The sequence below is a fragment of the Phragmites australis genome, chromosome 13 (assembly GCF_958298935.1).
Source record: "Phragmites australis chromosome 13, lpPhrAust1.1, whole genome shotgun sequence".
Classification (NCBI taxonomy): Eukaryota; Viridiplantae; Streptophyta; class Magnoliopsida; order Poales; family Poaceae; genus Phragmites; species Phragmites australis.
In genome coordinates this window covers 26,565,681-26,585,916 of record NC_084933.1, presented here as the reverse complement: position 1 = coordinate 26,585,916, position 20,236 = coordinate 26,565,681, and the positions used below count along the sequence as shown (strand labels likewise).

The 20,236-nt window shown below is 44.2% G+C and overlaps 2 protein-coding genes across 11 annotated transcripts; both read left to right on the top strand.

Moving 5' to 3' along the window:
• On the top strand, positions 1 to 5,072 carry LOC133888701 (uncharacterized protein At4g15970-like). Of its 7 annotated transcripts, none has more exons than XR_009903818.1 (5): positions 1 to 312; positions 3,177 to 3,542; positions 3,722 to 4,203; positions 4,315 to 4,472; positions 4,615 to 5,072. XR_009903818.1 is itself a non-coding variant. In XM_062329041.1 (5 exons), the coding sequence occupies exons 1-5, from the start codon at positions 73 to 75 to the stop codon at positions 4,598 to 4,600; spliced, it is 1,035 nt and encodes a 344-aa protein (XP_062185025.1). In that variant the 5' UTR covers positions 1 to 72; the 3' UTR covers positions 4,601 to 5,072. The 7 variants fall into 7 exon arrangements, 5 of the variants coding, with proteins under 5 accessions (XP_062185025.1, XP_062185024.1, XP_062185022.1 ...); XR_009903819.1 differs by having other exon boundaries at positions 4,315 to 4,512; XM_062329041.1 differs by lacking the exon at positions 4,315 to 4,472 and having other exon boundaries at positions 3,722 to 3,833; positions 3,975 to 4,203; positions 4,513 to 5,072.
• A 4,680-nt stretch (positions 5,073 to 9,752) lies between these two features.
• LOC133889728 (glutamate receptor 3.1-like) lies at positions 9,753 to 15,015 on the top strand. Of its 4 annotated transcripts, none has more exons than XM_062330189.1 (7): positions 9,753 to 9,906; positions 10,528 to 10,851; positions 10,962 to 12,313; positions 12,408 to 12,685; positions 13,018 to 13,049; positions 13,152 to 13,558; positions 13,706 to 15,015. In XM_062330189.1, exons 2-7 carry the CDS (start codon positions 10,593 to 10,595, stop codon positions 14,177 to 14,179), a joined length of 2,802 nt encoding a protein of 933 aa, XP_062186173.1. In that variant the 5' UTR covers positions 9,753 to 9,906; positions 10,528 to 10,592; the 3' UTR covers positions 14,180 to 15,015. The 4 variants fall into 4 exon arrangements, with proteins under 4 accessions (XP_062186173.1, XP_062186172.1, XP_062186171.1 ...); XM_062330188.1 differs by having other exon boundaries at positions 9,766 to 10,032; XM_062330187.1 differs by having other exon boundaries at positions 9,766 to 10,225.
• The last annotated feature ends 5,221 nt before the right edge of the window (positions 15,016 to 20,236 follow it).

Below are 20,236 nucleotides of genomic sequence, written 5' to 3'. Positions count from 1 at the left end.
CGTACGGTCCTCAAGTCGCAACTCGCAACTGCCAGCGGCCAGCGCCATAGCACCCCCACCTTCTCTCCCGGCATGGCCAGGCCAGCGCGCCAAAGCCTGATGAGCGCGCCCTCCACCAAGCGCCCGCGCGGCCACCCGAGGCACGCGCTCGGCCGAGCCGCTGCCGCGCTCTTCCTCGCCACCCTCGTCGCGCTGCCCTTCGCGGTTCTGTACCGCGCCGCCGTCGGGCGGTCGCTGCAGGACTCCTGGGGATGGGACTCGCTGCCCTCGGTCGAGGCATCCGAGGAGGAGGGCTCCGAAGGCGACGATCTGGTCCGCACGCCTCCTCTCCCCCTTCTCGTAATGCCTTTGATTTTGCCATTTCGTTACGGGTTTGCAAAATTTGCCCTCTAGCGTTAGTTCCGGGGTTCAGTATGACGAATTTATGCGTTAAGAATTGGCGATCCACTTCGTAGTATAATTGTGAACTAGGGTGGGTCGTTGTATCATTTTTTTTTGTCTTGGAGGACTTACGTCGGGATGAAGAAACGCAAACCAGTTGGCTGTGGTCTCAGATGTGGTAAAATATACTAGGTAGATTGGGGCGCTACGCTGTGCCCATGGAGGTTTAATTGAATCTCGAAACACAGCACAACAGTTTTACATTTTTTCTGCACAAAAGTAGTCTCTGACTGTCTAGTCTCGCATCTCTAGCCTGCATTTTCAAGGAGCACAGCACTATCTGTATGAATTAGGATAAACGATATTGCCAATGGTTCATGGTATACGTATCTTCGATTCGTCTAGCTGAAGAACAATTATTTATAAATAATCTAATTGTATAAAAATGCATGTGTCATCTTAATGTTTGGTTTGGGCAAATGCCAATCTCAGATCGAAACCAAATAGTATATGAATTTCATGCATATTCATGTTTACATGCAATTCATGAGTATTTTAATGAATGTGGTGCAAATTTTAATTGTTTGAATTTAAATTGAGTTAAAAAGGGAAAATCGCATGAAATGATATAAATACAATTAAATGGATCATTATAAAGGAACTCACTTTTTCATCAATTAACCTAGGGCTGAAAATAATTTTAGAAATTAGTACACAACATTAAGATGATTTTTTCTAGTTTTTTGGGAATATATTTAAGGCCCTAAAAATTGATATAAGTTCTAAAAGTAGCCATCTTTGGAGAATTTAAATTTAAAATCTACAATGGCTATTGGGGTGAATCCTTTCAAAAATGGGTTGTTTTTTAATTATAGAATACACATAAAAAGTTTCTAAATGTTTGGAGCCATGGAACATCGCAGTTTGAACAGACATAGTGGGAAGGAGATATTTTTTCATCTGGTGGTACTGTTCATCTGGGAAGAGTATCTTCTTGAACCTCTCGACAAAATGCCCAGAGACCGAGCTGCACGTGGCCGCCAACCATTGAAGGACTTGGGCGGTGCCACAGCTCCTTGTCTCACCTTATCTCCTCCCTCCCCAGCTCCTTTCCCTCTCATTTCCCTCACTGGCTGAGTAGCAGCAGGTCCCCCTTTGCTCCTCTTCACGTTTTCCACATCGAGTAGCAGCTCTGCCGATGCAAATCCATGGCCATTAGGCTGCCTCCGAGCCCTCCCAGCCGAACCGGAGCTCGGTGAAGCTCCTTCGAGGTCTCCTTCTTTGAATCCTGCCTCTGATTCCCCAAATCCCCACCGGAATCGAGCTCGAGCGCGGGCCTTTCTTCCCCAACGCCGATGTTGTGCTCCGTCGACCTCACCCACAGATCTGTCATCCCCAACTCCGGCTACCGGCGATGCTCTCCGCATTCTTACCGTCCGGTGAACCATCCCTCATATTCGCACATCCAGACTGCCTTTAGGCAATGCTGAAGCTCTTGCATGAACAATCCTTCGCTAGGAGTAACTGCAGGACGTTGTCGCCGTGAGCCCAATCGGAAGACCCTGCCAAGCTCACCGCCACCAACTTTCTGGTGTCCGAAGCTGACTTTCTGCTCCGCGACTAGACTCGTAGTGAGATGCTGCAGCTGCTGGTGTCACTCTTGATTTGACATTCGCGTCATTCACCGTTGGCCACCGAGAGAGAGCGAGAGAAGGACGTTGAGCTGAGGGAGAGCATCACCGTTGGATCCTAATCGGACGGCGGGGCTATGGTGCTACAGTAGCTTAGTAACTTGATGCCCTGAGAGGCGATCGATTCTTGGCCCTTTAATATATGTTATAGATTATCGAGAAGCTTGGATAGCTGCTCGAGCATGGTTGTATTTCCCGAAAGCATAGGTGAACAATTTTTAACCTACAATGAACACACATGTAATAGTTGTTATGAAACACTATACTTCCTCTGGTCATAAATACATGTCATTTTAGATAAGACGCAATCTCCAAAGCATTTATTTGACCACTATTTTCTATTAGAATATATTTTAAAATCCATTAGATTTGTTATATTATAAAATAATTTTTCAAGACAAATCTACACTTATGATTTTAAGGTTGCCAAACTAAATATTTTGAAAACTATTGTTAGTCAAAGTTTTAAAAGTTTGACCGAAACTTTTTTAAAATGGCATGTATAATGACCGGAGGGAGTATTTTAGTAGTCACTTCCGCTATGTGATGTATATGTTTATAAAACAGAAGTAGTGTCTGTTCTCAGGATATTATTAACTTATAGATACTTTTGTTTAATTTTGGTATAGATGGCCGTTATTGTTTGCTGATGGTCAGTATTATTAATTTTCTTCTCAATGATTGCGGATGTTTTCCCAGTTTGGATATGCGAAACAGTTTGGAAATAACATCCCGTGCAGCTTAATATTGTCACTTTGTTTGGCTTCCAGCTGCTTACATTGGTTGTTAGTTGTTCACATGGAAATACTGGCCATGTTGGTGAATGAAATGGCTAACTAGGCTATTCAGATAGTATGAGAACTTAAGAAGTAACAATGATGCCAAAGTCTTGTCGTTTATCTTGGCATCCAATATTACTTCTCAGATTTAATTTTATCTCTGTGGTATGCTTTTTTTTTTTTTTTTTTGGCTTCCTCATGGCTCTCGGAAGATCCATTTCATTTTGCTTGTAGATTGCTGATTTTTTTTATTTGCATGTCTGCTGGATCAGTGAATTTCCTCATTTTATTCATTGGTTTTCAATTAATACAACCATTCTTCTAGGACAGTGAAGATCTCAAACTTGAGCGAGTCCTAAACAAGGCTTCAATGGAAGATAATACAGTTATTTTGACTACACTTAATGCTGCATGGGCTTCTCCTGGCTCTGTGATAGACCTTTTCATTGATAGTTTTCATTCTGGTGTTAGAACAAGTTCTCTGTTGAAACACCTTGTTATTGTAACATTTGATTGGAAAGCATACGAGCAATGTGCCAAAATCCATCCCTATTGCTTTGCTCTTGGAACTGAGGGTGTGGATTTCTCTGACGAGAAGAGGTTCTTGACTTCTGGGTACCTGGATATGATGTGGAAAAGGCTAGATTTTTTGCGGTCAGTTCTTGAAAAAGGATACAACTTCATATTCTCGGTAAGTTCTGGAATAACCATGTTTAGATTCAGCATTTGTGTTGATCACCATGTTTAGATTGATTGATTGATTTATTTATTATTTTTGGTGAAACATGGCTGTATATAAGTGCCTAATAAGTGAAATGGAGGTGCTTTGGCTGTCTCACTTCATCTTCTTGCATTTTCGATGGCATACAGGATGCAGACATAATGTGGTTTCGCAATCCGTTTCCTCATTTCTATCCTGAAGCTGACTTTCAGATTGCATGTGACCACTATGTCGGGAATGCAACTGACTTGAGAAACATTGGTAATGGAGGTTTCAACTATGTGAAATCAAATGAGCGAAGCATAGAGTTTTACAGTTTCTGGTATTTGTCTCGATTGAGGTATCCTGGTTATCATGATCAGGATGTATTCAATGTTATTAAGCATGATCCTTACGTTGCAGACATTGGACTGAAAATTAAGTTCTTAAGTACTACATACTTTGGTGGATTTTGTGAGCCGAGTAGAGATATAAACAAAGTTTGCACTATGCATGCTAACTGCTGCATCGGGTTGCGGAGCAAGATTCATGATCTAAGGATTATGATGGATGATTGGAGGAGCTATTTGTCCTTGCCTCCAAACTTAAAAAGATTGCAGACATTGGCATGGAGGGTGCCACAAAATTGCAGGTATGATATCCAACCTTGACATTGAGTTCAGATGGTATGATGTTAAGCTAGTTTCTATTATGCTATTCTTGCTGTTAGTGTGCACCTAATCATCTCAATATTTTTTTGTAGTCTTTCTGCATCAGACCGATAAAGCATGCTTAGGGACAACAAAAGGAAGCAAGAACAGTGAGGCATGACAAAACTTTTCTATGCATATCGCCTTAGCAAGGCAGACTAGTGTCGAAATAGAGTGTGCATGCCTTCTGTCGCACCAGTGTTACATACGAGTATGAGACTTTTACTTATCCCCTTTGCTTGGAAGTACAGGTTTAGCATGGTAAGCAGAATTACCCATCGAATCAATTTGGATAGATGTCTCGTTTCTATAGATGCAAATGCAATTGCTCTTACCTGAACTGAACGAGCAAGGCTGCTACAATGCATCTGGACCAATCTGGGTGATTCAAGACATCGACAGGAGGCGCGGGTTCCTATGGGCAGGGAAGGTGGCTGCGTCTGGGGGCCAATGTACCGTCGCCTGGACCAAGGTATGCCGGCCGTTTGAGTACGGTGGCCGGACTCGGCCCCTGCTGGATTTGAGGATGGCGGGCTATGCCTTGCGCCTACGTTGGATGTGGCTACAGCGCACAGACAGCCCGCGGCCATGGCGGAACCTTGATTTGGGAGGCGACCCCCGGGCGCTATTCGCAGCTTCAATTCAAGTGAACACGGGTGATGGCAACCAGACGTCGTTTCTCTTGCACACGTGACGTACTGACATGTCACTACATATAGGTCAACTCTCATGTTCTGTGTGTCAGCAACGACATCATTCCGTGTAATTACGTTAGGATCCCTCTCGGGTGGCAGCCTTGCTTTTTTCTGAACAGACTGATGGCTTGATGGCGAATCCCTCGATTCCTTGGCGCTGGACCTGTGCAGACTAACACGAACTGTTCGGCCATTGCCCAACACATCGACCTCTGGGCTCTGGCATCGGATTCAGCAGGTCCATCTACAACCGGGAATGGAAGACAAGGTTTGATTCAGCAGGTCCATCGGTTTCAGCAGGTCCATCGGATTTCAAGAACCTGACGGTCGATCGCCTTTTTATCCACTGTAGTTTTACAAAGCACTTCTGGGTTTATTTGGTTCAAAGATAAGGATAGATGACGTGAGCATATGACTATTTATATTTTTATTAAAGGACGATTTAATTTTTTATTTGATTGGATGGATAGAAGATAAGGTTAGCTGAATTTTGTTAACCTGCTTGTCATATATTTAGTTTTTCATCAAAATATAATCATGTGAGATCTTGTTTTGTTGATTTAATTGCAATAAATACAATGGTATAATCGGATCACAAATGAGATAAACAGTTTATGAGATAATCTCATTTAAAACGTGCTAAAAATATATTTACTATAACCAATTAGAATATACCACTTCAGTAGAGATAAAACTTATTTAGAATATAAATGGCTCTATTCAGCAGTTTTAGACGAATGGACTTATTTAGTATCTGAGAAAAGTATTTCGCCTAGATAGCTATACCATATTTTTTACCCCTCAACCAAATAACTTAAAAAACTAAATAGCCATATATCATCCAACAATATCGCTCATAAACCTGGTGGCTGCATCTAAGGTCAGTTGGTGGGAAGCACCAGCGGAAAGGAGTCGACTCCATGGTCATGCTTTGGCGACTGTGGAAGGAAAGGAATGCCCGTGTGTTCAATGGCAACGCCAGTTCAGTGGCACGAGTGGTGACCGTGCTTCAGGCAGACGCGGAGCTGTGGATCAGGGCGGGCGCCAGGGACTTTAGGCGAGTTGAGGCAGGCTGTGATCGCACACTGATCAAGCTCTGACTCCTCTTATATTTTATTCGGTTGGCATAGTTTCTTAGTATAGTACAACCTTGTAAGCCCAGATTTTGGCGAGTGCCCGGTTCCTCGCGTTGTAAAAGTTGTACAAATTTCATTTTTTTCTTAATACAAGGATAGAAAGATACGTAGGAGAACTAAGTATTCTAAGAAAAAAAAATCAATGCATCTGGAGTTCAGGGCTGAAATTCAGGAGACAAGAACCTTAGGCCGTCAGGCGTGCCAGGTCGATTCCATGGAAAATATGATAGACAATTTCGTTTCGCGCATGCTACCTTGAAGCACCAATTTTGGTAGATGAAAGACGTCAAAAGTTGTATGAACAAATGGACACCCTACTTTAGCATTTCAAAATTTGACCACATGCGTTAACGTTCATACAAATACGCATTCTGCTTAGTAGTAGCCGCCGTATTTTCGGAACGACACTTGCTTGACGAACTTTTTTATTTTTTAAATAAAAAATGTGTAAATATGTACGCTTTGTTTTAAAAAATTATAGATTTAGACTCATATCGCTCGTTGAAGGGCTACATGATCCGAATTTTTCAAAGTGGATATATATATATATATATATATATATATATATATATTTGAATTTTTTATTTAAAAAATATATGAAAAAATCGTTGCTTGACTGCCGCTGCTTGCACTCGCTCCTAGAATTCTGTATGGGCCCGTGTGTGTTGGCATCACTAGACGGGCCATTAATAGGCCGCGTACTATAGTTGGGCCACTTCGTGGTAAATGATTTTTTATGGGCCGAACTGACAAGTGAGATCCTCCTCTCCAGGTTTTTTTTTTTTTTTTTGTTGCTGCCAGGTCCTTTTTGTGGTATACTGACATCTAATGAACCTACCATGGAGATTTGCAATAGCGCCTATAGTCTAGTTTTCTGGAAAGAAGACAGAACTTTGAGGACTGAATAGTTCTTTTGTTCAGTTGCAGTTCCTTTATCTATAGGGAAAATGCTTTTTCTTCTAAAATCTGACTTACAGCCTGAAGCCACTTTCATAACAAGTTATGGACGCAGGAGCAAGTTAATATGCAAGCTTGTTTGCATGTTTATGTCCAAAACACATTCTTTTTTAATGATATCCTTCTGAAGTGCTTACAGCGTAGCATGTTTAAATACTTGATTGTGCACTACAGGAAGTTCTTTGTAGGAAATAGACACGCTTCGCCATCATTACTGTCCTGCAGTTTCCAGGTAACAGAAAGGCAACTTACTGTCCATATTTATATGCAGTTTCCTGTGTTGTTAGATTTTTTTTGCTCATTCTCATGTTGTACCACTGTCAGATCTGTTGGGTCACTTGAGAATGATCTCACTGTCCGTGCCAAAACTAGTGAGATGAAAATAACAGACTTTAATTCAGGCTCCTATGCAACAGTTTCAGGGATGAGGTACTTGATTACCTTTCACTACATTCATCCTTGGATTTTTCACTACATTTCGTCTTCTCATTTATGTACCATAACATTACTTATCTCAGCATTGGATTGAAAAGGAATGGCTAGGTATTGATTGAGGGCGTAGCAATTTTCATGTGTTATAGCAAAAAATTGTGGAATTTAAGCTTAGCCTTTGGTCCTTTCCCATTGCTTATAAGTGAAGGAATGTTGACCTCTACCATTAGTATGCAACTGTAGAAGATATGAGTATACGAGTACCTAGTTTATGCATACATATGGACACTGTTTAAATGGTGTTTCCGACAATTTAAACTGGGTCCAGCAAAACCATCTTGGGACTTCGTTTTTGTTATAGAAGTTCAAACCGGAGCTGAATTCACATCATATCCGCTGCCATTTGAGTGCCGATTATCAGTTATCTTTATGATTTCCTAAAAAAAAATCACCAATCTTGAATTTTGAATTGTAGGTATGGCGGCGGATAAAACAATCCCCCTTGCTTTCTACAGAACCACACCAACTTCGTTATTTCAAGGGAGATTTTCCTGGATGGACCTTCGGGGACCAATCCAATAGCACCATAGAAACTATTGTAGGAGGCAATGAAGCGATCCAGATGGTAGAGGCTAGTGACTGTGCACCTTCCAAAAGGTTGCGGGTGGAGACCTGAGTAGGAGATCCAGACAGTTGCACCAAGTATTAGACAGTTGAATTGGGGGTACCTTCGGGCAGTTGTATGGTTCCCCTTCGTAGTTTCCTAATTTATCTCTAGCGATCTTCGAGTGTTGTAACATAAATTTTGAGCTGAAAGAGTTGTGTGAGGAAATTGTTGTTGTTGTTTTTTTAAAGTCTTCTCACTGCGTGATCTACTTTAAAGATCTTTTAAATATGTAACTGGAGTCGAATTCTCACCAGCTCCCTCTACTCATGAACTTTTGCCACTCTACTCATGAACTTTTGCCACTAGACTACTAGCCGGTCCGCAGGAAATTGCTGTTTTGATTACAACTAATATAAGATATAAGCTTGATTGCCAGTTATAGAGTAAATGTCAATTCAGCTTATGCAAGCGTTCAACTGGTGGATCTGGTCATTGATATGATTGGCGTCTTTAAATGCTTTTCAAATGATCCACCATCTTCTTGTCTACCCGCTCAACATAATAACACTTGTGAAATATATGTGCCAGCTTCTAACAGTATGATGCGAAGCTAAAGAAAAGAAAATATTAGGAAAAGACATGAAAGAGCGACATGCCGATCTCTTCGTTGAAGTTATTTGTGAATGGTGATCTCGACCTTAATGATTACGAAAGGAGGGAGTTTGATGAGGATGTGATGGCTGGAGAACGTATCTGGTGCTCCCACGCTCCCCGATCATGTCAGCACTTGGATCAACAATCAAGAGGTGTACGACTCGGTGCGTGGAACACTTACCTCGTCTTTTCGGCACAAAGATCCACGAGGTACGTTCTCGCTGGGCCCAATGTCGTCTTCGTGATTGTTGACTGGGAGCACGAGATACGATCTCGCTGGGCCCAATGTCGTCTTCAGTGATTGTTGTTTGTGACCAGATCACTGCACTGATACAGTTGCTGGTGTTGGTATAACATGTGGATTGGGATTGCCAATGTATCTGGTCCATCCAAATGCTCAAGCTCGGTATCCTCGGGTCCCAGTTACCGCTCAAGCATCCTAATTAGTACTAGCTTCCTTGTTTTTTAATATCGTTTTAGCTTTCGATATATAAAAATAAAGTTGTAACAATTTTTTTTTATATAACATATTCACACCTTTCGATTTCTTCAACATTCAATCAATAGCATATAAACCATCAATCAACTACACTCATTAACTTAAAACTCCACTTTCTAATAATTTTAATATAGATACCCTAGTAAAAATATCACTTAAAAATTTAAAACGACATCTATTTAAGAACACAATCAAATTTCTAAAACGATATCTATTAAAATGGAATAGTATCTTTGCACAGAAACGCACCTCCTAAAATCCTAATTGCGTTTACTTGAGCTTTCGATTGCCTTTTAGGGGTAAAGAGACTTCCACATGCGTGCTTTTTTCTTTTCAGTTGGCATGGGGTGGGGTTCCTGTCGGGCGAGTCGGCCTGACGAGATTCTCGACAGGTACGCAGAGACCTATGCATATGAGTTGCCAACTTCCAGTCACATGTTCGACGTGAGGACCTAAATATTTCTGAAAAAATGTTTGCACCTTGGTGATATATTTATTCAGGTCAGAACATGTTGACGTTGTGATACCTAGGCACTCCAACTAGCATGTTTTTCCTGAACAACCTGGACACTAGTACCTGGTCTCCAAGAAGCTGTGAAGACATAGCTTGATGAATTGCATAGAGGGACTGCATAAGGCTCAACATGTAGCAGTGCCACATATTGGTGAGGCCAGGACCACCATAATTGTTCTTGTTCACACGGGGTCACGGGCTACCCGCCCTTCACATCTATCTCGAGTCATCCGAGCTGAATTGAAGCAACTACCAGCTAGAGCTTCTTCAGACCCCGGCATGCTCCACGCTTTTTGATTCACCCTATTGTTTCCTTCGAAAGAAGATTTTATCCCATGTCAACTTTGTAGCTGATCTTGTTGCCCTCGAGCTCATGAAGAGCATCCTGCGGTCAAGCTCATCTGAGCTCTTACTTTGTCTCTTAATTTTGCTTGTTATGCAATTTCTTCTTTTCATGAGCAAATCTTAAGGTGAGAGGTTACTTAATTTCTTTAGCTCCTCAGGAAAGGAAGAGCCCTTTTTTTGTTTATTTTGGTGATGTCTTCCCACCTTTTCTTCTCAAGGAGTGCCCATTTTTGTGCTGTTGAGCCCCAATTCGTATTGATGCATGATATATGCTCCTCTCTTACCTGAGATTCGTACTCCCTGGAATGTGGTTGTAGTTCATCTTGTAAATGCTTGAATTTTCCTTGAAGAATAGTTTTAAGTTGTTAGCTAGCCAAAGTATCTACCTAACATGCATCATCAGGAAATTTCCTTTTGTTTCTTCCAGCACATCTGATATTGAGCTGAAGGATGGACTCTTAAGGAACACCCCAGTAATCCTCCGGACTCAACATGAAGCTCATGCTCCATATTTTGGCCCTTTTCTGTTGTCTGTGTTCCTGTGCATTCGGCAAGAATATTTCTGTGAGACCCAATGTTGTGAATATTGGAGCTCTTTTCACATTCAATTCGACAATTGGGAGGGTTGCCAAGGTTGCCATTGCTGCTGCAGTCAATGGCATCAACAATGATTCAAGTATTCTTCCGGGCACAAAGCTGGTTGTTCAGATGCAAGATACCAATTGCAGTGGCTTCATTGGCATTGTTCAAGGTACTCCTTCATTTCTCTCTGCCATTGAACCCATATCACTTATTTTTTTATGACAAAAATACAATCACATGGTGACACACCACTAATTTCTTCTACTTTGTCTTGCTTAGCCTTGCAATTTATGGAGAAAGATACAGTTGCAATCATCGGACCACAATCATCCGTCATTGCGCATGTCATTTCCCATGTTGCAAATGAACTCCAAACACCTTTGATATCCTTTGCTGCAACTGATCCAACTCTCTCATCGCTTCAGTATCCTTTCTTTGTGCGTACCACCCACAGTGATCAATATCAAATGGCTTCGATTGCTGACATAGTTGAGTACTACGGGTGGAAGCTAGTGACAGCGGTATTTATTGATGATGATTATGGAAGAAATGGCATATCCTCGTTAGGTGATGAGCTTGCCAAGAGGAGATTGAAGATCTTGTATAAAGCTGCAATTAGGCCAGGAGCAAAAAGAAGTGAAATGGCAGCTGTACTGGTCAGGGCTGCGATGATGGAGTCTCGGGTCTTCATACTGCATGCAAATGCTGACTCTGGACTTGCTGTGTTCTCATTAGCGCACAATCTTGGCATGACATCCGGTGGATATGTTTGGATTGCAACAGATTGGCTCAGTTCATTCCTCGATTCAGCACTTCATCCTGACATTGGATTACTGAGCACTATGCAGGGTGTTCTGACATTGCGTCAGCACACAGAAAATACCAGAAGAAAGAACACGCTAGCTTCACAATGGCGTGAACTGGTGAAGGGGGATAGTGGTGGCAGCAGGTTCTTGCTTAATTCCTATGGTCTTTATGCTTATGATACTGTCTGGATGATTGCTCATGCGTTGGATGCATTTTTCAGCAGTGGCGGAAACATTTCCTTCTCTCCTGACCCCAAACTGCATGAAGTTGCAGGAGAAGCTTTTAATTTGGAAGCAATGAGCATTTTTGAGGGGGGAAGGTTATTAATAGAACAAATCCGCAAAGTAAGTTTCATGGGTGCAACCGGTCCTGTAAAATTTGATTTAGATGGCAATCTTATCCAGCCTGCATATGACATAGTAAACATAGTAGGGTCTGGTTTGCGGACTATTGGTTATTGGACCAACTATTCTGGGCTGTCCACTGTGTCTCCTGAGACTCTCTACAAGAGACATTTGAATCACACTAGTGAAAATCAGAAACTCTACACTGCAATCTGGCCAGGTGAAACTATAACTAGGCCCCGGGGATGGGTATTCCCTAACAATGGAAATGAGCTGAGAATTGGAGTTCCCAATAGGGTAAGTTACCGTCAATTTGTATCGGTTAACGCTCAAACTGGAATGGTGAGTGGGTTCTGTATTGATGTGTTTGTTGCTGCGATAAACCTGTTACAATATCCAGTTCCATATAAGTTTATACCTTTTGGCACTGGCCGTGAGAATCCAAGCTATACTCAGCTTATCAATGAAATTCTGACAAATGTAAGTTCTATTTCAAAAATGCATTATTTTATGGTTAGTGTGTGTCACTGAAGTTGAGTTATAACAGTCTTTTTTCTTTTCTTTTTTTTGCTAGGAATTCGATGCTGTTGTTGGCGATATTGCTATTGTCACAAATCGGACAAAGGTTGTTGATTTCACTCAACCATACGTCAGTTCTGGGCTTGTAATACTTACCGCTGTTAAGAGGCAGAGCTCGAATGGATGGGCTTTCCTGCAGCCATTTACCATCAGGATGTGGTGCGTGACAGGACTGTTCTTTCTTATAATAGGAACGGTGGTTTGGTTGCTCGAGCACAGAATCAATGATGACTTCCGCGGTCCTCCTGTGAAACAGGTTATTACTGTTTTATGGTAAGGTCTAACATGTAGCTAAATTTGCGTTACTTTCTGCTGATCAAATTTCACGCTAGACATTGGCTTGTTGTCATTTTAAGAGACGAGTTGGAAGGATAATCAAATCATTTTTGTTTGCTGAAAACATTCCTTTTCTTTTTGTGACGTTGCTGATGAAAACATTAATTCCTGGAAATTTCTGCTTTCTTTTCCTTGGTGTAGTTGTCTAGTCGCAACTCGCGAGGACTTCATGCCACGTATCATGATAATCTTAGCTTGTCGGACCGTGCATAGGTTTTGGCTGTATGTATTATGTTACATGCTTTACATGTTACACATTCTCTTTGCAGGTTCAGTTTCTCGACCCTCTTCTTTGCCCACAGTGAGTGAAATACAGCTCTTTGCATTTCGACATGCAACTGATCAAGATGCAAACTTCCCAACCAAGCTCATAACCGTCGTTCCGCATCTTCTGTTTTCACAGGAGAGGACACCAGGAGCACGCTGGGCCGCTTCGTGATCATTATCTGGCTCTTCGTAGTGCTGATCATTCAGTCCAGTTACACTGCCAGCCTGACCTCCATACTCACCGTGCAGTACCTCACGTCCCCGATCACAGGGATCGACAACTTGATAGCCAGTGAAGAGCCTATCGGGTTTCAGGTCGGCTCCTTCGCGGAGAGCTACCTCGTGCACGATCTCGGCGTTGCCCCGTCGAGGCTTAAGGCGCTCGGTTCTCCAGACGAGAACAAGAAAGCACTTGAGCTCGGCCCTCACAAAGGAGGCGTCGCGGCTATCGTCGACGAGCGTCCGTACATTGAGCTCTTCTTGTTTCGGCATGGCAAGTTTGCGATCGTGGGCTCCGAGTTCACCAAAAGCGGCTGGGGCTTCGTGAGTTCTTTCGCACATTCCCGCTGTTTCTTTCCCTCTCTTTAAGCGGTAGTGGTCACAAGGCTCGTGATAAAGTGACAAAGTTCATGTACATCTGATGCGAGATTTCTGAAAAATTAGACTGAACGCTCTTGTTGAATCTGCCAGGCGTTCCCGCGGGACTCGCCGCTGGCGGTGGACCTGTCGACGGCGATCCTGACGCTGTCAGAGAACGGCGACCTCCAGAGGATCCACGACAAGTGGCTGTCGAGCGGGCCGGCGTCCTCCCAGTCCAAAGACCTGGAGTCGGACCGGCTGCAGGTGCGCAGCTTCTCGGCCCTGTTCCTCATCTGCGGCGCGGCGTGCCTCCTCGCGCTCGCCATCCATGCCAGCGTCCTCATCCGCCAGTACTCCCGCCTCGTCGCCTCGGAGCAGGCCGCGCTGTCCACGGGCGCCGGCTCTGGCAACACCTCCCGCTCCAACCGCAGCAGCCTCCGGTCGTTCCTGTCCTTCGCCGACCACCGGGAGACGGACCTCTGGAAGAGCACCAAAGACTCCGCGGCACAGGGTGGAGGAAGGTCCAGCGGCAGTGGCAGCTTCACGTCGAGCAATAGCGCCAGCACCAGCATTTCTTCAAGGTAGCAACGCCGGCTACCCTTTGCCGGTTCGCTTACAAGTTTTGGCGTACGTCCGACACCCCAGTAGGTGAACGTACGCACGCATAGGTCCTAGAGGCGTCGTAGCGGTATTAGTCTATCTTGATGCAGGGTGACGAGGTACATGGGGCAGCTTCATGGTTTAATCTGTCGCACATGTTCGGGGATTCATGTCGGGATCCTAGGCGTGCGATTAAGAAAGCTACATGAATCTGTAAGCCTCTGCAACGCCACCATGAAGGCGTGAACGGATGAACCTTTCGTAGCAAGCGCTGGCCGCTGGTCGCACGGCACGCGTCTCCTGCCTTAACGGCACCGGCCCGTCGGGACACACGATGACACGAGACGCGAATCTAGCAGGGCCGCCCGCGGCCAGCTTCCCGGTGCCTGCAGGTCCCGCGCCTGTGCCGACCACGGCAGCAAGTGCCCGCCGTGATCTCGGGGAGGAAAGCTTTCCTCCGCCTCGGTGCGTTGGCTCGTCGCCGCGACTGCCGAGTCGAGCGATCGAGAATCCTGGCAGGCGCGCGGCACCGGCGCCGGCGCCGGGGCGGGGTAATCGTGGCGCACGCACCGCGCGGGGTTCGTAGTTGGGGTTGCCTCGGCACGCGACGCGTGAGGAGGCCGTAGCCCCAGGAACGGCGGCTGACGCCGACTGGGCGTTTGGGGCTCGCCTTCGAGTCCGTGCACAGCACGGCTGGCGCGGTATCAGCTGGAGGCTGCATCGTGTTTCATCTGATGGCTTTGTCGGTCTGTCCTCAGGACGTTGAATTCGATTGCGGCGTGAATGAATGAACTTTTTAACAGTCTTTTCATGGCAGTAAATCATGGTCGACAAAAGATGAGGATGAACATGATCACATAGCACATGGATCGATATCAGTATGTCTGCCTTTCAAGCTCGTCGACGGATCGACCACTCACCGCACAACTCTTCTTCAGGAGTTGGTGTCCATATGGTAGCTATAAAGACGTACATGTACTTCTACTGTTCTTGATAGCTGGATCATGGACAGCGAATAGCGAATACATTTAATCATGCACAACGTGCACCGTACAAACCGCAGTGGACTATGAATAAGTATTCAGAGGCGTATCAGACAGAAGAAGGTAACAAAAGTTGTTGCGATTGTTACAGCTTGTTTCCTCTCAAGCGGCCTTGTAGGATTGCACAGGTGAACAAATGTCCACTTTTCACTGTACGTAGTGATTTCAAAATAATTTGCATGAGAAATAAATTCTCTGCCCTGAAAGGGGACTGGAAAAAAAACCAGAAAAGTATGAACAGAGAACAGGCCAGCCAAGCCAAATGCACCCAACTGAATGATAACGCAACAAAATCCTCACGTTTCTGAACAAAACCGGAGCATTCATGCCGTATTATTTTGAGGAAGTGTCATATGCCGGCTTCACCAACGTGGCGTCATCCTTCACATTTTGTTAAGAACGAAAGCAGAAAGCACTCGCGAGAAATGCAAGTTCAAATGTATTTGTGGGCGAATGATTTATCTCAACCGTTCATCTATCACACCTGTTATTTATCTATCTATTAATTTTTCTTATCTATCATATAATTTTTTTTTTCAATTACCTCTCTAGCACAAATCTCAACGTAAATGAATAGCTTTGCTAAGCCATTTATACGCAATGACTAGTAAAAATTTCGCATTCAACCTGTTGGGGAATGCTCTAGTAGGCCACATTCGGATGTTAAGTCGAAGATCTCTGGTGAACACTATTTACTGACCAAATACATTTAAGTTATTTCATTAAATACTTGATGACAAATGCACCATTCAGGCAAGCGGCTCAGACCTTCGGAGACCAACTGAAGGCCTCCCCATGTCGCCCTGAGGAAATCCCCCAAAGAGAGCGCTAAAGCCTTTGATGGGCCTTCAGAGGTCAACCAAAGACCAATTAGTGATGCCACGATGAAGCCGGACCGAAGGTACGCAGAAGGTCCCATTTGCGATAGACCTTTGAGAGCTCGAGCGAAAGGGCGGTGTTCGCTGGAATTCTAGGATCATGGAGGGTACAGCTGTAAATATGCTAATGTACTTAGGATATTACTAAAAATATCCTCGAATATATCAGGAATGTGACAGTTAGAGGGGTAAGTTGTAAATTATAATTGGGAGTGGTTAAGTATAAGCTATAAATAGGTCGGTACTATAACTGAAAAGACAGATGATATTAATGATATTGTACAGTTTCCTATAAGCGTGTGTCACATAAAGGAGCCTCCGGTTCCCTCGGAGAAGCTGAAGGCCCCTCCCTATGTTCGATAACCCTTATTCCCAATAGCTGGCGCCGACCATGGGGATCGAACATTTTGAAGCTATGTCAGCCAAAAAGAAGCCAAATCCACTTGGTACATCAGCAACATTGCTGGAGCAGCTGATTCCAGTGGAGGCTTCGGCTAAGGCACACCCTTCGGTGGTGTCGAAGCCAGTCAACACTTTGACTGGTGGAGCTGATGGTGACCAGCAGGGACAATATGGTGTGAATGTGGTGGTCCTAGGCGATGGTGAAGCTTGTCACGAAGAAGCTCTCCAGGAAAATGCAAATGCAGCAATACGAAGGGCATAAGCTAAACCTCGTGCCCGCTTCGAGACTTTAGCAGAAGAAAGGGGGGAAAGCACATCTTGTTGAAGAGCTTGACGACTTCGATAGCTTGGGAGAGTACAAAGTCGAGTAAGAAACTGAGGAAGAAAGGGTGGTCAGGCTAGAAAACAAAGAATTGGATAGGCAATTCACACAGAAAAAGCGTACGCTGGATGGCTTGGTAGCAAGTCGGAAGGCCACTGAGTATCGTCGTCGATTTGACGAAGCCAAAAGAACATTGGATAAAATACAACAAGAAATCAATAGGTTGCAGCCAGGGAGCGAGCATACCCACGTGGTAACTTGTTGACCCTCCGACTTGGTGTGGAGAGGTGGCAAGAGAATTGTGCAGGGACGCAGAGGCCCTTTTCTTTGTGACTAAAGCTCCAAAGTGAAAATGACATACAAGTGACCGGAAGAGAGATTAGTGGTGAGACATCGCTTTGATAGCTCAGTGGCTCATCATGCTTGCGGTATTATCTTGGTGACTTAGTATCTCAAGAGCCGTGATCAGACGAAGCTTGACGATCAGGAGCATATCCTTTGTGAAGCTCCAACGTGGATTAAGGGTGGCTTGTGTGCCACTGATACCACATGATAAAAATCCCTCATACCGAGTTTGTCTCTCTACCTCATTTACGTTTCTGTATTTACTTACTTGCAATTTACCTTGCAATTTTCTTAAGCGGTAGAGTAGATACACTAAATAAAGTCTAGAACATATTTAGATAAAAATTGAGATAGATTTATCTTGTGAAAGTTTTGGAGCTAATAGTTTCAAGTGTTTTAATTCACTCCCCTCTTAGGACGTTCTCGACTCCCTTCACCGGCCAAAGGTACCATCTGCGATAGACCTTCGGGAACTTCGCTAGAATCCGAGAATGGTGGAGGGTACAGTTGTAAATATGCTAATGTATTTAAGATAGTACTAAATACTCTCGAATATGTCAGGAATATAGCAGTTATAAGGGTAAAATTGTAAATTATAGTTGGAAATAGTTAAGTATAGATTATAAATAGATCGGTATTGTAACTGAAAAAGCAGACGATACTAATGATATAGCACAATTTTTATATACACGTGTCACATTAAAAAAAACCTCCGATTTCCTCATAGAAGCCGAAAGACCCTCCTTATATTTGGTAACCCTTGTTCCCAACACAACCACTCACATGTATGCACATTACACCACGCTACACTAGTAATTTATACAGCAGATATTCTGAAAGCAAAAATAATATTACGAAGACAAGGACCAGACAAGAAAGGGAGCAGGCGACCCACCCACATCACGGGCACGATTCCAAGATTATTCCATCTCATATAAACTACAGAAAGAAAAAAAAAATGTCCCAATCAACACATCTGATCATCCATACAAGAAGTGGCATGCCGGATTAAGGTGTGTACAGGAAACCGGCATGTCAACTGCTCGATCGATCAACCACAATCTTATACTAGTATTATGTGAGCCTGCACAGTACGCCGCATCATGTTTCGTCCTGTTGTTGTGTGTGCGATTTTGTCGTGGCGGATACGGCCATTACCAGTTGTCCAGTTGCATTATCACATCATCGCGTCGTTGCCAATTCCAGCCTCCTCCCATGTGTTGGATGCTTTGGATAGGCAGTAGTACAGAAACAAAGGTCCACGGCGATGAGACGGTAGGAATATCATAATACGGCTCGAGTGTAATTTCTGTACCAACAACCGGGCTAAGTGTAGAGGCCATGGTAGTTTAGTTTAATCCACCGCAGATTCCCAGGGCAGATTGCACTGCGTTTGACTCGAGGAGAAAGAAAAGGGTGTAACAGGCTTCTGTTTTTTCGGAGGGTTTTTTAGACAATTGCTGTGGGCTATTGAATGTTCTCTAGTTTTTCTTCAACCTTATACTAATAAGCTCGCTGGATCTTGCCTCACCTGTAGTCTTTCTTCAACCAATACCGACTCGCTTCTTTGTCTCCTGTCATCTCCGGTGATAACTCTATCACTGAATTTGTAGCCGTCATCCCTCCTTAATTAACAACTTGTTTTTACGCTTCCACCCAGCACTGGCCCATCAGAGTTCCTCTGCCTCTTGCAGCCGATGACTCCCTACTGTCTCGCCACTTCACACCCCACGTCCGTCTCCTCCACCAACCTAGTCTTCCTTTCATAAGCTCTTCTAAGCTTAACGAGGAAACCCTTCTAACCCTGTCAGTGACAATCCCTCCTCTAAACTCTTACAATTTAAATGTGTTCACACAGTCGATTGAAAATTTTTAGACCTGAACTTTAAGATGGGTGAATAAAAAAATAATCTCATGAGCAGCGATTGAAAATTTTGACCTAGTCACTCACTGTTCAGTCAAACCAGTCTTCTAAAATATATTTAGGGTTGGCATGGATCGGATCGGATCCAGGTGAAGTAAAACCATACCCGACTCGAAACCCGACAACCTCCATTCGACCCGAACCCAAAATGACCAACGGGCGAAAACTGGCACCCGAGCTCGCACCCATCGGGTGCCTATTGGGTTTTTCTGCTACTCTCGGAGCCTATGGAATTAAGCGACGATCGGTGGAGTCGAGGGTGTGTAGAGGCGACCGTCGTACTTCAGCTCAGATCTAGCAACCCCACATGGCTGCCGATCGTGTCCCTCTGCCGCTCGCCGTCCCTGCAGCACGCTCCACTGCTGCGACCTCAAGTCACCCCCCTACAGCGCGCTTCGTCGCCACTCGCCGCCCCTGTAGTACGCTTCATCGTCGTTAACCTCGAGCCGCCCCCTGCATCGCGCTCCGCCGCCACTCGCCACTCGCCGCTCGCCGCTCCTACAGCGTGCTCTCCCGCCGTCGCCCTTGCAGCTCGTGTCCCGCCGCTGCCCCCTGCGCTGATGGGTTGGGTAACCGAGGAGAGAAAGAGATAGATGGAGAGAGAGGAGTTTGAGTCAAATAGGTTGGGTGGAAGGTGAAAATTGAATGATATGGATACCCAACCTGACTCACTGGCGAATTCAAAAACTCGAGCCCGATCTGACTCATTTCGGGTACAAACCCGTCAAACACATAGACAAAAATTTAGAACCCGAACCCGAATCTATCGAGTACAGAACCCATAAGTACTCGAACTCACATATCCAATTGCCAGTCCTAATGTATCGGGGGCATTTGATTTTTTGCCACCTTACTATTCGGTAGAGTGACGAATTTACCACTGAGCCTACTATCTTAGATTCAGAGGATCCATTTGTCATACTCAGCGAGGAATTACTAATCTAATAGAGTGGTAAAAAATTAAATATTTCAGATGTATCCATCCACGCTGGCCCTGTTCTCATATATGTCCCAGACTAGAACCGACTGACCCACTGTTCAGTCAAGCCACTCTTCTAAAGTGTAGCAGCAGCAGCGAAAAACTAAATAAAAAGAGGTGGAAAAAAGAAAAAGAAAATGCCTCTGCAT

Coding starts and splice junctions, on each gene's coding strand:
- LOC133888701 (XM_062329038.1), top strand. CDS start 73: ATGGCCAGGCCAGCGCGCCAAAGCCTGATGAGCGCGCCCTCCACCAAG. Junction 313..3,176: donor GCTCCGAAGGCGACGATCTG/GTCCGCACGCCT, acceptor CCATTCTTCTAG/GACAGTGAAGATCTCAAACT. Junction 4,204..4,512: donor AGGGTGCCACAAAATTGCAG/GTATGATATCCA, acceptor TTGGAAGTACAG/GTTTAGCATGGTAAGCAGAA.
- LOC133889728 (XM_062330189.1), top strand. CDS start 10,593: ATGAAGCTCATGCTCCATATTTTGGCCCTTTTCTGTTGTCTGTGTTCC. Junction 10,852..10,961: donor CTTCATTGGCATTGTTCAAG/GTACTCCTTCAT, acceptor TGTCTTGCTTAG/CCTTGCAATTTATGGAGAAA. Junction 13,050..13,151: donor GACCCTCTTCTTTGCCCACA/GTGAGTGAAATA, acceptor CTGTTTTCACAG/GAGAGGACACCAGGAGCACG.